The 21,063-nt window shown below is 42.9% G+C and overlaps 2 protein-coding genes across 11 annotated transcripts in view; one reads left to right on the forward strand and one right to left on the reverse strand.

Moving 5' to 3' along the window:
* Window positions 1-12,521, forward strand: part of itgb3bp (integrin subunit beta 3 binding protein) — a 13,327-nt gene extending 806 nt beyond the window's left edge. For 2 of the 9 annotated variants that reach the window (XM_029707990.1, XM_029707982.1), the window contains 6 exons: window positions 17-107; window positions 627-696; window positions 1,612-1,690; window positions 1,921-2,008; window positions 3,203-3,259; window positions 6,024-6,611. In XM_029707990.1, the coding sequence (XP_029563850.1) occupies window positions 17-107; window positions 627-696; window positions 1,612-1,690; window positions 1,921-2,008; window positions 3,203-3,259; window positions 6,024-6,148 (510 nt within the window). In that variant the 3' untranslated portion in view covers window positions 6,149-6,611. Of the gene's footprint in view, window positions 1-16; window positions 108-626; window positions 697-1,611; window positions 1,691-1,920; window positions 2,009-2,547; window positions 3,175-3,202; window positions 3,260-6,023; window positions 6,612-10,774 lie in introns of those variants that run through there. The other 7 variants (XM_029707985.1, XM_029707988.1, XM_029707984.1 and 4 more) reach the window with 7 other exon arrangements.
* The window catches only part of alg6 (ALG6 alpha-1,3-glucosyltransferase), a 21,729-nt gene continuing 10,713 nt past the window's right edge, over window positions 10,048-21,063 (reverse strand). The window contains exons 10-15 of one of the 2 annotated variants that reach the window (XM_029707981.1): window positions 20,339-20,423; window positions 20,189-20,259; window positions 18,858-18,926; window positions 14,936-15,128; window positions 13,011-13,229; window positions 10,048-12,656 (exon numbers count right to left, since the gene is read on the reverse strand). In XM_029707981.1, coding sequence (XP_029563841.1) covers window positions 13,026-13,229; window positions 14,936-15,128; window positions 18,858-18,926; window positions 20,189-20,259; window positions 20,339-20,423 — 622 coding nt within the window. In that variant the 3' untranslated portion in view covers window positions 10,048-12,656; window positions 13,011-13,025. Of the gene's footprint in view, window positions 13,230-14,935; window positions 15,129-18,857; window positions 18,927-20,188; window positions 20,260-20,338; window positions 20,424-21,063 lie in introns of both variants that reach the window. The other variant, XM_029707980.1, reaches the window with a different exon arrangement.

Raw genomic sequence — 21,063 nt, forward strand, 5'->3', positions numbered from 1 at the left:
GTGTCTGTGCACAAAGCAGACACCAGCCAAGAGACCTGCACCAGACAGGAACTACTCTCCATTGACTGGTACCTGCCAGATGAGTCCAAGTGCAGCTCCCCAAGCTGGTACAGTAAGGCATCACATCATGACAAAGAAATAACCTCATAAAATCAACAAACAAAACAACAAATATTTGTCACATACAGTTTACAACCAGTATAAAAGGTGCAGTGAAATGTTTGTTAGCTCCCTCAACATTTTAGCTCCCAGTACATTATGCAATACCAACAATAAAAGAGTAACGCCTATAAGAAGCGGTAGTATGCAGGAACAATAAGGCACGGGGGGTGTGGTATATGGCCAATATACCATGGCGAAGGGCAGTTCTTAGGCGTGATGCAATGAGGGTACTGCTATAATAAACTGGTTACCAACATAATTAGAGCAGTAAAAATAAATGTTTTGTCATAGCTGTGGTATATCAGACCTTATACCACAGGTGTCAGTCAATCAGCATTCAGGGCTCGATTCACCTAGTTTATAAATGGTAATAATGGACAGTATTTAAATGTATAGCTTGTCTATACATCTATATAAAATGTTCATGAATTTGCATACCATTGCGACATGTTGTACTTCAACAGGTAAAGCTAAAGCCAGAGGGAAAACTGCTAATTCCCATAAACCACAAGTGCCACAGACGGAAGTGGAAATGTGAGTACTGTAAATATCACAATGTCTCCATGTACACAACAGCAATACTGCTAAGCTAGCTATATATACATTGAACAAAAATTTAGACACAACAATTTCAAAGATTTTACTGAGTTACAGTTCATATAAAGAAATCAGTCAATTGAAATAAAATCATTAGGCCATAATCTATGGCTTCACAAGACTGGGAATACAGATATGCATCTGTTGATCACAGATGCCTTTTAAAGGGAGGGACGTGGATCCGAAAACCAGTCAGTATCTGGTGTGACCACCATTTGTTTCATGCAGCGTGACACATTTCGGGAACATGCTGTTGCGTGAGAAAGGAGCATTTTATATATATTTTTAGTATGGAGAATTTCTGGGATCTTTTATTTCAGCTCATGAAACATGGGACCAAAATTTTACATGTTGCGTTTTATATATTTGTTCAGTATATAATAACGTCCTGTTTGTTGATGTCTCCTTTTTATTAAGAAGGGGGATATATTTCAATTGCCACACTTGGCAATGGTCATTATGACGAATCATAATTTAATGACAGGAGACATGCAACGAAGTGGATTCATCATTGGCCGAATTATCAGTGATTTACATAGCACTAAAAATTGTTGGATAAGAGTACTTTAAGATGAGGGCAATTTCCTTCCCCAAAGCATACCCATTTTGAGTCTGTTCTATCCATCAAGACAAGCATTAGTTTTGAATTTTATAGTGCAGTCATTTAAGAGGGATCTATTTAAATGTTACCATTCAAGTATGGTCATGACGTATTTGATAGACTAGACATGCTGTCATTATGGGATATTATGAGAGTTTTAACTATAGCAGTAGTATAATCCTATATCTCTAACCTATGATTTGAATGTATTTAACACTGTTCATTTGGACATTTAATTTAATTTGGACCAGACTACATGCCATCAGCTCTAAACTGGAAGCATCAGTTGGAGCATTTATCAAGGCAAGGCAAGAGCTGAAGAAAATAGTGGTGAGTAAAAAATGTTTTGTCAAATTTCCCTATCGATGAAAAGGGACATTTAGTGCTTCCATCATAGCTCCAGTTTGAGTTGCAGTATATGATAGCCTTAACCTTGGTTTTTGCTCTGGCATTCTCAGGTCATTGCATGCACTGTAGGGGCAGTTTATATTTGATGTTAAGGAGCTGCTCACCCTTTTCATATCGATCTGAGAAAAGTGATGTATTGTTTTTGGCATCAGGCTGCAGAGGGCAGCAGTGAGCTGAAGAGTTTCTTTTCAAGGGGCTCTGCTGACCTGAAGACCGAACTGAGGAGGCACAGAGAACTTGGTGAGTGGGGTTTTAACCACTTAGTATAACCATACAGTATATGGTATGATGGCAAGGGTCATTCAATAAGCTATTGTGTAGGCAACTAGATTAAGCAGCAAGATGATTTTTGTCGAAGCAGATGGTCAGGGGGCCGGAACATAATTATACTGAACAAAAAATATAAACGCTATGTGTAAAGTGTTGGTTTCATGAGCCGAAATAAAAGATCCCAGAAATGTTCCAAAGGCTCTTATTTTTCTCAAATTTTGTGCACAAATTTGTTTACATCCTTGTTAGTGAGCATTTCTACTTTGCCAAGATAATCCAACCACATGACAGGTGTGGCATATCAAGAAGTTGATTAAACAGCAATCATTACACAGGTGCACCTTGTGCTGGGGACAATAAAAGGCAACTCTAAAATGTGCAGTTTTGTCAAAACACAATGCCACCGTTGTATCAAGTTTTGAGGGAGCGTGCAATTGGTATACCAGAGCCGTTTCCACAGAATTTAATGTTAATTTCTCTACCATAACCCGCCTCCAACGTCGTTTTAGAGAATTTATCAGTATGTCCAACTGGCCTCACAAATGCAGACCATGTGTGAGTGACCATGCCAGCCCAGAACCGCTACATTCGGCTTCTTCACTGCGGGATCGTCTGAAACCAGCCACCCGAACAGCTGATGAAACTGAGGAGTATTTATTTCTTGTAATAAAGCGTTTTTGTGGGGGTAAACTAATTCTGATTTGGCTGTGCTTTGCTCCCCAGTGGGTGTGACTGGCTCCCAAGTTTGTTGGGCCTATGCCCACCCAGATTTTTTAAATTAAACTCATTTTGAGCTGAATTCCTGGTGGTTTTACTTGTCTTTTTTTTATTTTATTGAAATCTCTACCAATTTATTATGATTATTTTTACTAAGACTTTTGGGGGGCCAAACAAAAATCACTCGCAGGCCGGTTTTGGCCCGCTGGCCACCGGTTGCCAACCCCTGCTATAGTGGAACTACGTGAAGTAATACACTGAAAAAGCAATAGTCCCTAGAATTTACGTGTCAAATGTGTTAGTTTGGTTTGTAAACTAGATTTAGTTAGTTGGGGCCAGGGGTTACTTAACGCAAATAAATGGTTGTCAGATATTTTGTTTGTTACTTTCTATTTGTCAGTATGCTTGTTGTCCAAAAATGTTATGAGATTTGGAACATATTTTCAGCATCCAAAGCAGAGTCCTGCCTCGCCGTGAATGGTGCTGGCCAGAGCCGTTTGCAAGGTAATTGCTACTCTTATGTAATAACATTTTAAAGTGTTTAGGATAAACAATACTTTATTGACACAATCATATTATTTTCTACCAAGTGTGGTAGACACTTGTAAACTCAGGGGGAAAAAAAGAAATGTCAACTGTTTATTTTCAGCAAACTTAACGTGTGTAAATATTTGTATGAACAATAAGATTCAACAAGTGAAAAATAAACTGAACAAGTTCCACAGACATGTGACTAACAGAAATGGAATAATGTGTCCCTGAACAAAGGGGAGTCAAAATCAAAAGTAACAGTCAGTATCTGGTGTGTCCACCAGCTGCATTAAGTTCTGCAGTGCATCTCCTCATGGACTGCACCAGATTTGCCAGTTCTTGCTGTGAGATGTTACCCCACTCTTCCACCAAGGCACCTGCAAGTTCCTGGACATTTCTGGGGGGAATGGCCCTAGCCCTCCGATCCAACAGGTCCCAGACGTGCTCAATGGGATTGAAATCCGGCTCTTCGATGGCCATGGAAGAACACTGACATTCCTGTCTTGCAGGAAATCACGCACAGAACGAGCAGTATGGCTGGTGGCATTGTCATGCTGGAGTCATTTCAGTATGAGCCTGCAGGAAGGGTACCACATGAGAGAGGAGGATGTCTTCCTTGTAACGCACAGCGTTGAGATTGCCTGCAATGACGACAAGCTCAGTCCGATGATGCTGTGACACACCGCCCCAGAACATGACTCTCCACCTCCAAATCGATCCCGCTCCAGAGCACAGGCCTCAGTGTAACGCTCATTCCTTCGACGATAAACGCGAATCCGACCATCACCCCTGGTGAGACAAAACAGCAACTCGTCAGTGACGAGCACTTTGCCAGTCCTGTCTGGTCCAGCGACGGTGGGTTTGTGCCCATAGGCGACGTTGGTGCCGGTGATGTCTGGTGAGGACCTGCGCTACAACAGGCCTACAAGCCCTCAGTCCAGCCTCTCTCAGCCTATTGCAGACAGTCTGAGCACTGATGGAGGGATTGTGCGTTCCTGGTGTAACTTGGGCAGTTGTTGTTGCCATCCTGTACCTGTCCCGCAGGTGTGATGTTCGGATGTACCAATCCTGTGCAGGTGTTACACGTGGTCTGCCACTGCGAGGACGATCAGCTGTCCGTCCTGTCTCCCTGTAGCGCTGTCTTAGGTGTCTCACAGTACGGACATTGCATTTATTGCCCTGGTCACATCTGCAGTCCTCCTACCTCCTTGCAGTATGCCTAAGGCACGTTCACGCAGATGAGCAGTGACCCTGGGCATCTTTCTTTTGGTGTTTTTCAGTCAGTAGAAAGGCCTCTTTAGTGTCCTAAGTTTTCATAACTGTGACCTTAATTGCCTACCGTCTGTCAGCTGTTAGTGTCTTAACGACCGTTCCACAGGTGCATGTTTGTCAACTGTTTGGTTCATTGAACAAGCATGGGAAACAGTGTTTAAACCCTTTACAATGAATATCTGTGAAGTTATTTGGATTTTTACTAATTATCTTTGAAAGACAGGGTCCTGAAAAAGGACGTTTCTTTTTATGCTGAGTTTAGCTTTTAAATATTTTTTTTATGAGATCATGTGCTCTGAGGAAGGTCAATATGGCCAAAACAATAGCAGCATCTAAAATGAAAAGTGTATCAGTGCGTGGGTTCCTCTCCTTTTGACCAATCCTATAACTACACCATAAAACAAACTTCTTGTCCATACATTGTCCATACATTCAGATGAGCTATTTCCTGCATTGAATTGGGTTGTAATTAGATTATCATATGTTATGATGGTGACTTTTCTCTAGTATTTCTTAAAGGGGCAATCTACAGTTCAAACAACTACAAAGCAATCACCCAGACAGTGTTTTGGTAAATAGCTGAGGGATGGGGCTAGAGAAATGTAACCGCTCTGAAATTTACAGAGCAATTGATGCAAGGACTTACCATCCATGAAATCCAAAATTATAGTTTTAACCATGTTTTTAGGCATGTTTTGTTTACAAATGAAGGAGTAAAACAAGCTTGTATTTTGAGTTCTGATGGGGTATGAACTAACAAGTTCATGAGGCATTCATACGTTATATTCAATCAATGGGTATATGGATGTAGCAATTGCAGATTTACCCTTTAAATGAAGGGATAGTAAGAAAACAAGATGTTTGTTTTATATGAGCTGGTTGACAGGGGTGTGATGGGTTTGAATGCAGTCACATGGACAGGTTTGGGGCTACTAGGCTTTAATCTGATCTACTACGAGGCCTATTTATCACCATTTTATCCAGTATTCATTCAATGTGTTTGTCTGTCTCCATTTTCCAATAGTAAAACTATCATCTTTGGAGAAAAACAACATTTTGTTTTCCCAACACAAACACAATTTCCCAGGCAGAGAATTAATTTGATTATTTCAGGCACACATTATGCCTCCAGCAAAGCTATACTTGTGATCCAATCACATAATGGTGATTTGTGGAAAATGAATAGGGGGATTGTCGGCAAGTCGGGCTTGTTTTCTGATAAGGTCGTTGAAAATTGTTTTAATTATGTTACGCTTCTTCACTGTAACTATGTGTTGCCTTGTGGCCCCACACCAGAGGAACGTCACATTTTCTATCACATGGTGGAGCATGAAATTTATCGGTTGTCCATAAACCCCCTTACAACAACTAAGTTTGCATCGTCAAACTAGATATCTAGGGGAAGATAATAGCTCCTCTGTTGCCTTGAGACACATTTTTAAAGTAAACAAACTTTTTATTCAAGGCAGAGGAGAAGGCGAGCGGAGCGCTGTCCCATATCTGTGCTGTGGAAGGAGCGTGAAATCCAGACCGACGATGGTGATCGTGTTATGGAGGCTGACGGAGGCATGGTTCTGCTTCCCAGTGTAAAACGTTTTAGACTCGCTGGCTGTGGCGTCCAGGCCCTGCATTCATGTATTAAATGCATGGAAAAGTGTAAGACGCTCTGAAAGGTGTAACTGCTTTGCAGGTTGAGAAGAACGCAGTCACCCTGACACTACATTTATAGTTCATTTTATTTATTTAGCCGTTCTGACCATTAGATTTAAGAGTGCTCTCAATTGCTTTATAATTGATCTAAAGTGTAACAGTCCTGTCGAATATGGTAACTGCCGTGACAGATTGTTTATGTAAGCCTACATCCTCGAGGCTAGTATAAGTTTGGGTATGTGTTTCATGGGGTGATGGGTAAAATATAGTATTTTACAACGGTAGTAGATGAGAATGTAAATCTGACCTAATATCAGGCCTTCCGAGGAGGTCACCAGAATGATTGATTGATTTATAGATTTGATAAGTTCTCTCTTCTAATTAAATGTCAGCTTTTCGTGTAGTCAGTTAGTCCACAATGAATGCAATGTCATACAAATCCGATTTGGTGATTGGATTATTCTGCCTGCACTCTCCAGGAAAAGCTGATAGGCTGCCGTAAAACAAACAAACAGTTGTAGTTAAGGGAAAAAATGCTCAATTTGGGTCAAAACAATGCAGTTCAAAGACACTCTGTTACCTAATTCACAGAACTAAGGGTCATATTGTGTGGCTGGAAAAGTAGAAAACGCCTGCTGAGTTGTGAGCTAAGCTTCCTGTTTTCAGTGTCTACACTCCAGTGTTCCAGAGAGCGCCTGGTAAAAGGGAAAGCCCTAGGCGTCCTGCTCTGCTTTGTGACTAGAGCATGACTCAACACGGGGGGCCCCCACAAGGGTGCGTCCTAATGCCCCTTCTGTACTCCCTGGCCTCACACAGTTCCAACTCCATTATCAAGTTCGCTGACGACATGACCGTAGTAGGCCTGATTACCAACAACGACGAGACGACCTACAGAGAGGAGGTAGGCGCTATGACGGCACGGTACTAGATAAGCAACCTCAACATCAGCAAAACAAAGGAGCTGATTGAGGACTTCAGGAGGAACCAGGCTGGACACGACCCAATCCTCGTCAACGGGGCCGCCGTGGAGACAGTCAAAAACATAAAGTTCCTCCGTGTACACATCTTCGAAGAGCTGAAATGGTCAAACCACATGGACACCATGGTGAAGAAGGAACAACACCGACTCTTCAACCTCAAGAGGCTGAAGAAAATCTTCCTGTCCCCGAGGGCCCTCCCAGTGTTATTTATTTTCTACATTGTAGAATAATAGTGAAGACATCAAAACTATGAAATAACACATATGGAATCATGTAGTAACCAAAAAGTGTTAAACAAATAATAAAAATATATATATATATTGGACATTCTTCAAAGTAGCCACCCTTTGCCTTGAGAGCTTTGCACACTCTTGGCATTCTCTCAACCAGCTTCACCTGGAATGCTTTTCCAACAGTCTTGAAGGAGTTCCCACATATGCTGAGCACTTGTTGGCTGCTTTTCCTTCACTCTGCGGTCCAACTCATCCCAAACCATCTCAACTGGGTTGAGGTCAGGTGATTGTGGAGGCCAGGTCATCTGATGCAGCACTCCATCACTCTCCTTCTTGGTCAAATAGCCTTTATACAGCCTGGAGGTGTGTTGGGTCATTGTCCTGTTGAAAAACAAATGATAGTCCCACTAAGCGCAAACCAGATGGAATGGCATATCGTTGCACAATGCTGTGGTAGCCATGCTGGTTAAGTGTGCCTAGGATTTCTAAATAAATTACCAACGGTGTCACCAGCAAAGCACCATCACACCTCCTCCATGCTTGGCGGTGGGAACCACACATGCTGAGATTCTCCGTTCACCTACTCTACATCTCACAAAGACAGTGGTTGGAACCAAAAATCTCACATTTGGTCTCATTAGACCAAAGGACAGATTTACACCGGTCTAATGTCCATTGTTCGTGTTTCTTGGCCCAAGCAAGTCTCTTCTTATTATTGGGGTCCTTTAGTAGTGGTTTCTTAGCAGCAATTCAACCGTGAAGGCCTGATTTCACACAGTCTCCTCTGAACAGTTGAAGTTGTCTGTTACTTGCATTTATTTGGGCTGCAATTTCTGAGGCTGGTAACTCGAATGAACGTGTCCTCCTGCAGCAAAGGTAACTCTGGGTCTTCCTTTCCTGTGGCGGTCCTCATGAGAGCCAGTTTCATCAAAGCTCTTGATGGTTTTTGCGACTGCAAAAAGTTATTGAAATGTTCATGTCTTAAAGTAATGATGGACTGTTGTTTCTCTTTGCTTATTTGAGCTGTTCTTGCCATAATATGAACTTAGCCCAATTTGGTAAACGACCATCTTCTGTATACCACCCCTACCTTGTCACAACACAACTGATTGGCTCAAACGCATTAAGGAGGAAAGAAATTCCACAAATTAACTTTTAACAAGGCGCACGTGTTAATTGAAATGCATTCCGGGTGACTACCTCATGAAGCTGGTTGAGAGAATGCCAAGCGTGTGCAAAGGGTAGCTACTTTGAAGAATATAAAATGTATTTTGATTTAACACTTTTTGGTTACTACATGATTCCATATGTGTTATTTCATAGTTTTGATATCTTCTATTATTCTACAATGTAAAAATAAAGAAAAACCCTTGAATGAGTAGGTTTCTAAACTTTTGACTGGTACCTTATTTTTTTTATATTTTTTTTTATTTCACCTTTATTTAACCAGGTAGGCAAGTTGAGAACAAGTTCTCATTTACAATTGCGACCTGGCCAAGATAAAGCAAAGCAGTTCGACAACATAGGAAAAACACCGAGTTACACATGGAGTAAAACAACATACAATCAATGATGCAGTAGAAAAAAATAAGACTATATACAATGTGAGCAAATGATGTGAGATAAGGGAGGTAAAGGCAAAAAATGCCATGGTGGCAAAGTAAATAAAGTATGGCAAGAAAAACACTGGAATGGTAGATTTGTAGTTTGAAGAAAGTTAAGTTAAAATATAAATAATATGGTGCAAAAGAGCAAAATAAATAAATACAGTAGGGGAAGAGGTAGTAGTTTGGGCTAAATTAAAGATGGGCTATGTACAGGTGCAGAGATCTGTGAGCTGCTCTGACAGCTGGTGCTTAAAGCTAGTGAGGGAGATAAGTGTTTCCAGTTTTAGAGATTTTTGTATTTGTATTCTTGTTTCATTCACTTCCTTTTGACCTGCACTGTTCGGAGCTTAAGAATGTCACTGTACCCTGCATTTACATCTGCTACCCTGTGCATGTGACTAATAAACTCACCTCATTGTTTCCTGAGCCGTGTTGAGATAAGCCCAGATCTTAGATCTTAGGGGCCAAGCAACGCCTCAAACAGCATAGCTCAGTACAGCGCCAGGCCACACACTGCCAAGACAGTGGGTTCAATCGACAACATTTGAACTTTGACGTCCAAACCTCTGAACCCACTCCCTTTCTCTTCTTTCTTCAATGTGCCTGCTGTGGTGTTGAGCAGCGCTTACAGACATTATTTAAGTTTAGCAAAAGTTTCGGTAAGCATTCTGGAGAAGTCACTTTTTGTGAGCAATCAGGGTTCAGGCAGACATAAATCCACAGGGTTGTCCAGGCATTACAAATACCCCAGTAGGGAGGACTCCTGCCTGTATGTGCTGATGACTACAGAATTGTAAAGCTAAGGCCATAATAATTCTGAGGCAAGTTTCCCTCAGCAGAAGGTATTGATTATTTGTGTGTGGTGAGAGATTTGGAAAATTCAATTAAAGGAGTTGTGCAAAGGATTCGTAAATTCTCCCTCCGACCTGTACAGAGACATTTGTTATGATCTAAATCAATGTTGCACTTCACAATATATTTTCTTAAAAGCAGAAAAATAAATAACATGTAAACAGATCTGCTTACTACAGAAATACATTTTATTTTCTCAGAAGCATTTAGTCATGGGCAACCCACTGATGCGCACATCTTCTGGGCAGTAACAGATTTTTATTGCCATTTTTCCATAAGAAAATCCTATATAATGTGAATTTTGAGGTGGGGGAAAAATGAGAAAGGGGACTGCTCAGCAGTATAAAAATTGATCAGGCCATAGATGGGTCCATGTTGGGGAAGATTTGTATGTCAGCACAGCAGTAATGGGGTGTATTAAAGACAGGATTCCTTAAATGTAATCAAAGCGCTGGGGTGGTTTCCCAGGGCTAAGGCCCAGGCCTCACCACGATCTAACACATCAATCCTCTCATCAGACACATGCCACCTGCTTGGGAGGCGTTTAATGCTTTTTGATTAAACACAGCTGTAATTAAAGAGCAGTGATGTATATTATATTAGAGGCTATTTTGGTGACAACTGAAGCTGGGCTGCACTGCTGCAGCCTCAGACTACGTATTCCTTCAGATATGATTTCAGTCGTTTGGATTTTGTCCTCCAGTGAAACATTATTTACAAAAATTCCCCCTCTGGTAATGTTAACTTTTAATCAATTAGGCAAATGTTTTGTAACAAATCTGTATTTCACTAGTAAATCAAACCACTTAAGCCTACAGATTTGTCTGGTTGTAAATGGCAGTGCTCTGAGAGAAGTTAGTACTGTATTCTCTGAATTATTCATTTTCTCTACAGGCGTTGTCCAGACTGGCAGCTCCTCTGATTTCCTGAAATCCATAATGGCCTTATAAAGGTACAACAACTCAGATGGAGCCTATAGCTTTGTCTTTATGAATCAGGTTTAAAGATCCATTATACTATAACACATTGTTCAATTGTCATCGCACGTTACTTGTTTGTTTCCTCCTAGTAGAGCTACATGAGTCGGTATGTCTTCCTATTGAGTCTGGTGATATTGCATTACTGTGTAAGACAGCAGGGTTGCACTCACGTTTTCCCCTCTGACGTCCCCCTTGCAGGTTTCTGCTTAGGGAGCCGCTCAACTCAACTCTCAACAGACCGACGGCAGATGGAATAGCAACTCTGCCTTCTCTCACGCGGTGGTGTACATGTTTCCTCTTCAGAGACGGCTGGGTGATGAATATAGAATCTAAGCTGTCATTTGTGAGGCAGAGGGATGTCTCGTAGGCTGCTTGTCATTCATTGGGGGGGATGTGTCAAAGTAAAATGCCTTAAACATCAGACAGGTTTACGCCGAGCCCTCACCGCTGACAAATGTTGACTCTACAATAACTGCCGCTATACAGTGCTGAGAAAATGTTCTTTCAGTGAGCGAACTCCCTCGTCCCATTAGACTTGATGCTATATGAAATCCACCCCCACCATGTCCTCTAGCTACCTCGAAAGGTGAAGGAAACTGGAATATAGGCTCTGAGAGGCTAGTGCACACACACACTTCATTCTTTGGCTCTATTTGGCTGTGCCAGGGAAGGCAGGGGGTCTCTTACAGCCTGAGCGACCTAAGCAACAGCTGGTGCGCACAGACACATTTCCTATTTCTGCCCAAGGTGGATCATGTAACTCTCACTTTATCAGCCTTGGAGGCCGTGTGAAGGACAAAGCGAGCACGTCCATAAACAAAACTAATGTTTTCATACTGGCCCTCTGGAGGTGAGAGAGGGGACCCTTGGCGGTGTTACACCCACCACCTCTCCTGCTACTTCAACCCACCTTGCCTCCTACCCCCATCACCTTAGACCTCTACCCCACTAACCCTTTCCTCCTAGAGGGTCCCACTCTCCCTGGGTCTCACCACCCCCCGTCTCGTCGCCAGCCCTCCACTATTCATTTGACTGTGGTGCATGAAGCGGATGCGGCAATGACGTTACCTGTGACTCTTCCTCCCTGTCCCAACTGACACAAACTTCTACAGATGTGTTAAACTGGAGCATCGGTACATTGCCACAAGCAACCCATCTGTCTAGAGACTACCTTGATCCACGGTAGTAATATTAAAGCCACAGGCCTCTGGTTGTCCCACCCTTCATGTTATAGGATGCAGGGCCAGGCCAGCGGCTGCAGATATACAGCGTAGCAGCGGCCCTCAGTGACCCGATAACATTTATAGTAGTAATGGATTTTTTTTTAAATGGCTGTCATTAACTCACAGGCAGAGAGGGGAAAGATTGCTTGTACTGTTTTTCTTCTGTGGTATTTCAGCTTTATGACATATGTCATCTTCCATCATCCTTGTTTTAGGGCCTGTCTGACCTGCCACTGCTTTTTTGTGTTGAAATGCATAGTGCTTTGTGGACTCCTTGTTTTCCAATTGGCTCATTAATCCCCCTTCCTCTCCCCTGTAACTATTCCCCAGGTCGTTGCTGTACATGAGAATGTGTTGTCAACTTACCTGGTAAAATAAAATTGTGTCTAGGTGTTGTAATGAATATTGTTTTAAGCTAAATTAAATGGTTGGAAGACATGGTTTGGCTCATTATTGTCTGGCTACAACATACTGCAACACTACCACCAGTGATTGAGCTAGCTTGGAGAAGATGGACACTTTGAGGATTTTATTGAAACTGCTTTTGACGGATGGAGTCTGCTGGCAATATGGCTGTAAAATAAGGGTTAATCAAGAATTCATATTTATTTTAAGACAAATACTCTATTGTAACAAACATTTGAAAATATTGAAAACAGTCAAGTAAAAAATAATCATGCTTGATGTACATAATTAGGCATTGACAAAACAGCAGCCATTCATGTTGACAGGAGGGTTCTCTCTAGAGAATAAAGATTCTAAATGATTGGCCCTAGACTGGTAGTTGGTCCATGAGCCTTATTGGTCTTTGGTGCTCATTGACTGAAGCACTGTGCTTAGTTAGTTTTTCCTCTTTCTGTTGGGTAGTGACTACCCAGTTCTTTTTTTCCCACCCTAATAATTACTCAGTTATCATCTGGTCCCTACCTCCATAATGATTACTCAGTTACTTTTCTTTTGGTTCTTCCTCACGGATTGTGGCGGCTCGGCGATCTGGACCATGTTGAAGTAGAGGAGTAGGCCCAGGAAGTGTAGGTAGGAGAACACAGACACCAGGAGGGGAAACAAATCAGGCAGCTGGGCCGGAGGGGCCAGCGCCACGCTCATAAAGCTCAAACCAGCCATGGCCGTGATGGAGAAATAGAACTGCAGGAGAGATGGACAGAGAGTTCAGTTCATTCTTTTTCAAGCAAGTTAAGCCATCACAGGATATAAGCCAAGAGCCAAGTCCCCCTCTCAGCCCAGAAGTGTGGCTCAAAATTCGATATAAATTCCAGTCAAATCAGAAAGTGAATTTGACAAGGGATTCAAATTGATTATCTATTTAGATGGGCTTAAAGTATTTCCTTGGTCCAAGTCATAACTATTCAAACTAGACCAGACTGAAAAAAATTTTTTTTAGATCTCACATGACCATCCATCCCTCAATCACGACCATCCCTCATCACAAGCTGTCGTTTATTTTAGCCCCAACCGGTGCGTCCAGAACGGAAAGGCAAACAGTGTTAGTAGCAGGATCAACATGAACATGTCTATTTGGGACCTGCGGACCCAGGGATCAGTGAGGGTAGGTGTCGTAAGCACCTCCGCATGAGACCAACCCCATGAAACCCTAGCCCCATCACTGGGCCTCCTTATTTACGCCTCTTGTGTAAATAAATGTATCTAAGCAAACCTGTGTTAATGACTCTATAAAAAGACACCTTCCTTCTGATCTCACACAACTCTGTCTGGTGGCAGTGTCTGGCTACGTCCCCATCCCATACCCTATAGAGTGCACTACTTTTGACCAGGGCCCATCCTATTCTCTATGTAGAGCCCTATGAGGCCTCTGGTCAAAAGTAGTGCAGTATATAGGGAATAGGGTGCTATTTGGGATCCCCCCTGCCCATATGTCACTAAAGGAGGGGATGGTGCAGAGCTGGCCAGGGCCAGGCACTTCAGAGATGCCTGTAACTTAAATAAGTGATAAATAATACTTGGGGCCTGGCAGTGGCTTTCATCTGGCAGGTAGCCTAGCGGTTAAGCGCGTTGGGCCATTAACTGAAAGGTTGCTGGTTTGAATCCCAGAGCCGGCAAGGTGGAAAAATCTGCCGTTCTGCCCTTGAGCAAGGAAGTTAACCCCCAACAACAACTGCTCCCTAAGCGCACATTTCGGTTGAATGCATTCAGTTGTGCAAATGACTAGGTATCCTCTTTCCCATCCCAGAAAGCCTCCAGTACAGTGGCACATGATCTTTATTTATACAGTTGGAGGGATATCTATATCTTCTCACGCTGATGCCATTCAGGTTAGAGCCGCCGTGCTCCAGTATGTAGATACCACTTAAGGCTATTAGAAACACCAGCCATAGAGACAGGCTGCTATGAAATCACTGTGACAACAACCTGATTGCCAGTTAATAGAGGACCACAATGGAAAGTCTTGACTTTGTGTATATAATCCTCTGTCATTTTGGTACATGTATTTATTTTTTTGCCTGATGTGGCCTCTTTGTGTATTTAAAATTGTCATCAAATCTAAATCAGCTCATCTCCCTACTAACTTGTGCAAGGTAAAGAAAAGATTACTAGACCGACATTGCAACTATCTTCCTGGTAAAGCAAACTGGGTCACACTTTATTTGGATAGTCTGGATTTTTCATCATATGATCTGTTGATAAGGTTAGGATAACGGCGAGGGTTAGTTAAAATTTTACTGATTAGTCTGTAGAGTATCTACAGATGTACTAGCCAAATAAAGAGTTTGCTTTGCAATCTGATACATTTCTTGCTATGAATGAATGATGACAGGCATATGGAGTAGTGCAATGTGAAAGGGAATTTGTTTACACCACTAGGCCACACTTACTTTCCACCTGGTGACTCTGCCGAGGTCCATGTGGGGCATGCAGATGAGGAGGCGGCGGTAGGGCCCCAGACGCAGCTTGTCCTCTGAGCAGTGCTCAAGGGCTGAGAGAAGGTAGACGGCGAAGAACAGGAAGGCCAGGGAGGTGACCACGCACGGCACCAACAGACCATCCTTCAGAAACAACGGCAGCATGCTGCAGAGGGAGGGAGAGAGTACAAGAACAATGTAGCCTCAAACACAGCTGTACTAGGGCCTACTTAAATCCAACAAAACCCCACCTATTCATTGGCAAAACACCTAAAAACAATTATAAATACATACTTCGCCAATCCAACAAACGCAGTGCATTCAGATGCTCTTATAATAACTGCCTAAGCAACCATTTGACTAAATTATGCAACTATGTCTTCAATTTACCCAAACAAGATGTACACTGTATACAGTGCATTCGGAAAGTATTCAGACCTCTTGACTTTTTCCAAAACATTTTACGTTACAGCCTTATTCTAAAATGTATTATTGTTTCCCCCCCTCAATCTACACACAATAGCCCATAATAACAAAGCAAAATGTTTTTTTTTTAAACACTTTTGCAAATGTATTAAAAATAAACAATCACATTTTACAAAATTATTCAGACCCTTTACTCAGTACTTTGTTGAAGGACCTTTGGCAGCAATTACAGCCTCGAGTCTTCTTGGGTATTGACACACACATTCCTCTATGCAGATCCTCTCAAGTTGTCAGGTTGGATGGGGAGCGTTGCTGCACAGCTATTTTCACGTCTCTCCAGAGATGTTTGATTGGGTTCAAGTCATTCAGAGACTCGTCTTGAAGCCACTCCTGTGTTGTCTTGGCTATGTGCTTAGGGTCGTTGTCCTGTTGGTAGGTGAACCTTCGCCCCCAATCTGAGGTCCTGAGCACTCTGGAGCAGGTTTTCATCAAGGATCGCTCTGTACTTTGCTCCTTTCATCTTTGCCTCAATCCTGACTAGTCTCCCAGTCCCTGCCACTGAAAAACATCCACACAGCATGATGCTGCCACCACCATGCTTCACTGTAGGGATGGTGCCAGGGTTCCTCCAGACGTGACACCTGGAGAGTTCAATCTTGGTTTCATGATCTGAGTCTTTAGGTGCCTTTTGACAAAATCCAAGCGTTCTGTCATGTGCCTTTTACTGAGGAGTGGCTTCTGTCTGGCCACTCTACCATAAAGGCCTGATTGGTGGAGTGCTGCAGAGATGGTTGTTCTTCTGGAAGGTTCTCCCATCTCCACAGAGGAACTATGGAGCTCTGTCAGAGTGACCATCGGGTTCTTGGTCACCTCGCTGAGCCAGGCCCTTCTCCCCCGTTTAATCAGTTTGGCTGGGCGGCCAGCTCTAGGAAGAGTCTTGGTGGTTCCAAACGTCTTCCATTTTAAGAATGATGGAGGCCACTGTGTTCTTGGGGACCTTCTATGCTGCAGAAAGGTTTTGTACCTTTCCCCAGATCTGTGCCTCGACGCAATCCTGTCTTGGAGCTCTATGGACAATTCCGTCGACCTCATGGCTTGATTTTTGCTCTGATATGCACTGTCAACTGTGGGACCTTTATATAGACAGGTGTGTGCCTTTCCAAATCATGTCCAATTAATTGAATTTATCACATGTGAACTCCAATCAATTTGTAGAAACATCTCAAGGATGATCACTGGAACAAAATGCACGTGAGCTCAATTTCAAGTCTCATAGCAAAGGGTCTGAATACTTATGTAAATAAGGTCTCTTACTTTTAATACATTTGCAGAAATGTCTTCATCTGTTTTTGCTTTGTCATTATGGGGTATTGTGTGTAGAATGCTGGGGATTTTTTTTTTTTTTCATCAATTTTAGAATAAGTCTAACGTAACAAAATGTGGAAAAAGTCAAGGGGTCTGAATACTGTATGCTGAAGGCACTGTATACAAAAGTATGTGGACACCCCTTCAAATTAGTGGATTCGGCTATTTCAGCCACACCCGTTGCTGACAGAGTGAGCACACCGCCATGCAATCTCCATAGACAAACATTGGCAGTAGACTGGCCTTACCAAAGATCTCAGTGACTTTCAAGTTTGGTGACGAACAATGCCTTTTCCAGCATGATGGAGCACCTTGCCATAAGGCAAAAGTGATAACTAAGTGGCTCGGGGAACAAAACATTGATATTTTGGGTCCATGGCCAGGGAACTCCCCAGACCTTAATCCCATTGAGAACTTGTGGTCAATCCTCAAGAGGCGGGTGGACAAACAAAAACACACAAATTCTGACAAACTCCAAGCATTGAATATGCAAGAATGGGCTGCCATCAGTCAGGCTGTGGCCAAGAAGTTAATTGACAGCATGCCAGGGCGGATTGCAGAGGTCTTGAAAAAGAAGGGTCAATACTGCAAATATTGAATCTTTGCATCAACTTCATGTAATTGTCAATAAAAGCCTTTGACACTTATGAAATGCTTGTAATTATACTTCAGTATTCCATAGTAACATCTGACAAAAATATCTAAAGACACTGAAGCAGCAAACTTCGTGGAAATTAATATTTGTGTCATTCTCAAAACTTTTGGCCACGACTGTAAGTGCTGTTATTGAAGTGGAAACGTCTAGGAGCAGCAATGGCTCATCCGCGAAGTGGTAGGCCACACAAGCTCACAGAACGGGACCACTGAGTGCTGAAAGCGCGTAAAAATAGTCTGTCCTCGGTTACAACACTCACTACCAAGTTCCAAACTGCCTCTGGAAGCAACGTCAGCCAGCACTTGAACTGTTCGTCGGGAGCTTCATGAAATGGGTTTCCATGGCTGAGCAGCCGCACACAAGCCTAAGATCATGCGCAATGCCAAGCGTCGACTGGAGTGGTGTAAAGCTCGCCGCCATTGGACTCTGGAGTAGCACTGAAAATGCATTCTCTGGAGTGATGAATGACGCTTCACCATCCGGCAGGCCGATGGACAAATCTGTTAAGTTTGGTGGAGGAATAATGGTCTGGCCCTGTCTTTCATGGTTTGAGCTAGGCCCCTTAGTTCCAGTGAAGATAAATCTTAACACTACAGTATTCAATTACATTCTAGACGATTCTGTGCTTCCAACTTTGTGGTAAGTTTTTTGGGAAGGCCCTTTCCTGTTTCAGCATGACAATTCCCCATGCACAAAGCGATGTCCAGACAGAAATGGTTTGTCGAGATCAGTGTGAAAGACCTTGACTGGCCTGCACAGAGCCCTGACCTCAACCCCATCAAACACCTTTGGGATGAATTGGAATGCCAACTGCGAGCCAGGCCTAATCACCTGACCTCACAAATGCTCGTGGCTGGATGGAAGCAAGTCCCTGCAGAAATGTTCCAAAATCTAGTGGAAAGCCTTCCCAGAAGCGTGGAGGCTGTTATAGCAGGTGTCCACATACTTTTGGTCATGTAGTATATGTCTTCAACAATGGGTGGAGTGGAGATGCACAATGCGAGCCATGCCAGTTAGACAGAACAACAGGCCCACAGAATGCCCTGCTGTCCCTATACAAAACATGCTTAGAGAAGAGTTATGTTGACTATGCAGTGTAATCCACAGATATCCCTACACTAAACCACGCACACAACAATTAGTACTACCGGAAGAATTTAACAACAGCTGGGGTGAAAGTTAGTACTACTAACTTAGTAGTCAGCTTCAACCCCTCTCTTCTCTGACTGCTCCCTTGACAATGACTCCATTTGATATTTTCTTGACTCTTCACAAATAAAATCAACACAAATGAATATGGCAAAGCATCCTATACTTTTTGAATTTGCTCTAACAGCGATACATTTTTTGGTGTTACATTTAATGTACAAGATTGTAGTTCTCAAACGGTTTCTCCTATGACCTTTAACCTGGTCTGTTACTATAGTTTCCCCTACTATAGCTTCCTACCTGAAGGTGGAAGCCTGTAGAAACCAGATGGCTGGCAGAGGAAGGTCATTCAGTAGCAGGCAGACTGGCCTAGAGGCAGACAGAAAAGAGGGAGGTCATTCAGTAGCAGGCAGACTGGCCTAGAGGCAGACAGAAAAGGTTACACACACTTAAATTATACACACTTTATTTAACAACAAACAACGTGGGCCCTGGTCAAAAGTCGTGCACCATATAAGGAATAGGGTGCCTTCAGACGCAGCCCATCGCTCCCCGGGCTTCTAATTACAGAAGTACTCTTTGCGTGCAGTGGTTTGAGCCAAAATTGTTTTTCAATCGTTTCGTTCTGAACAGAAGCATTATTTTTTTCTGTTTCGTTCCACTGTTCCAAAATAAAGTTCTGGACCGGTCGGACCAAAAAAATTTACCGGTTTATATTATTCCTTTTTACATTAGCTCGACATTCAATTACTTCACCAATCACTGCGAATGGAGCAGCTTGCTATGGAGCAGGAAAGCTATAGTTGTTTTAGCCTAGGCAGCTGATAGTGCATCTGCGCTATCAGCTGTCTAGGCTATAGCTGTTTAGATGCGCGATGGACAGACAAGTGAAATTTTGCGGGTGGGGAGAGACCGAGAGGGTGGATGAGGAGGCTTGGCTTGAAGCGCTGGGCATCTTTTTATGACATGCATTATCTGAATTAGGCTCACAGAATTATACCTACGGAGTAGCAGATTCTACGGAGGAACTTTTAATGTCTTTGGACTTCCGAGAGTTGGCTTAATGTTGGACCAGAGCTGGCTAACAAGCTTGTGTGTGAAGGCTTTGCATAGGTGCCTCGTGGGTCCCCCAAAAAATGCCCGGAACATGAAAGAACGTTAAAAGGTTACTATGCTTTTAAAATTAAAGTTCTGTTCCAGAATAGCAATCGATCACTTTCGTTCCCACAATGGAGAAAAAAAAAACACTTCTGTTCCAACTCCTGTTGGTATGTCCAGTTACACCCATTCCTATAGCCCCAATAATTGATTCACCACAAGCAATGCCCTCCTCTTCTCCACAGCCTGGCGTTCTTCCCTAAGCCCTGACATGCATTACTGATTGATTCAGGGACAGACGTGGGAGATATAACTCAATAGTTAATAAAGCAACAGCCTAATTTAGATGAATAGATCAGCAAAATCTGTAACCAAATCCCACCGCGCAGTAAAACCTAGATAGCCTAGCGATTACAGCTACCTGTTGCTTTTTATATACTGCACTGCAGTCGGTGAGGTAAATGATTAGGAACCGCAGGCAGGAAGCCACACACGCATGCGAACACACACTTCTAATCCTCCCCTCTACTCACAAGGCAGGCAGGAGGATTGATTTCTCGTGGACTTGAAAGGAGAAGAGGAAGAATGCCAGAGAGGAGTTGACCTGAAATGACAGTTTACACAGGTTGGCGTTACATCATTCTCTGTTATCAAACATCAGTAAACTGTACAAAAATACTCACCAAGGCAAGTTTGAACTGCCACAATGTAGGTTTCATCAAAAGTTTTATAGACGAAGGTAGGATAGCCAGGAGAGTGGTGGTCAAACTGAAAACAAAACAAAAACAGAATAATTATGTAATCTATCAACTATGATCAATCTGACCAAACAGTGAAGGAGGGCCCAGCCCTGAAACCTAACCCTCGGGGTTAAACTGAACCGTGCGGCTGCTCTGCTGCAGGCTTGTTTTAACCCAGCCTGGTCAAACCATAAGACCCCAGCTATGTGGGAAATGTACCAAATACTGGCTCCGCTTAGGGCACCCCAGCATTAGGTTAACCCTTCAATTGTCACTCACAGGGGATAGAGACACAGGAAAGGAGTGGGGCCAGGGAGGTACCTCCACTCCGACTGAAGGGGTAGGGTAAGGCAGCTGTATCAGGCCTAAAGGGCCCCTGGGGAGAGGGGTATCGGGACCCCCAATATGGGGCATGAGGGGTGTGCTAGGGAGGTGGGGTCATGGTGATTTTGGGATACAGTTCCTAGATACCTTCCCACAGGTGATCCATCCTGACATTTCCGTTGAGACATTTTACAGAAACGTAGTAGTAACAAGCATATACATAAATACATTCTCCAGTAGTCCACTTCTATTGTAACGATGAGTGATCCATTGTTTTATGACACATTCTACAGCAAGGTATCCCTCCCCTAAAACATATCTATATTCACCCATGGCCAAAAAGC

This window comes from Salmo trutta, chromosome 22 (genome assembly GCF_901001165.1).
Source record: "Salmo trutta chromosome 22, fSalTru1.1, whole genome shotgun sequence".
Classification (NCBI taxonomy): Eukaryota; Metazoa; Chordata; class Actinopteri; order Salmoniformes; family Salmonidae; genus Salmo; species Salmo trutta.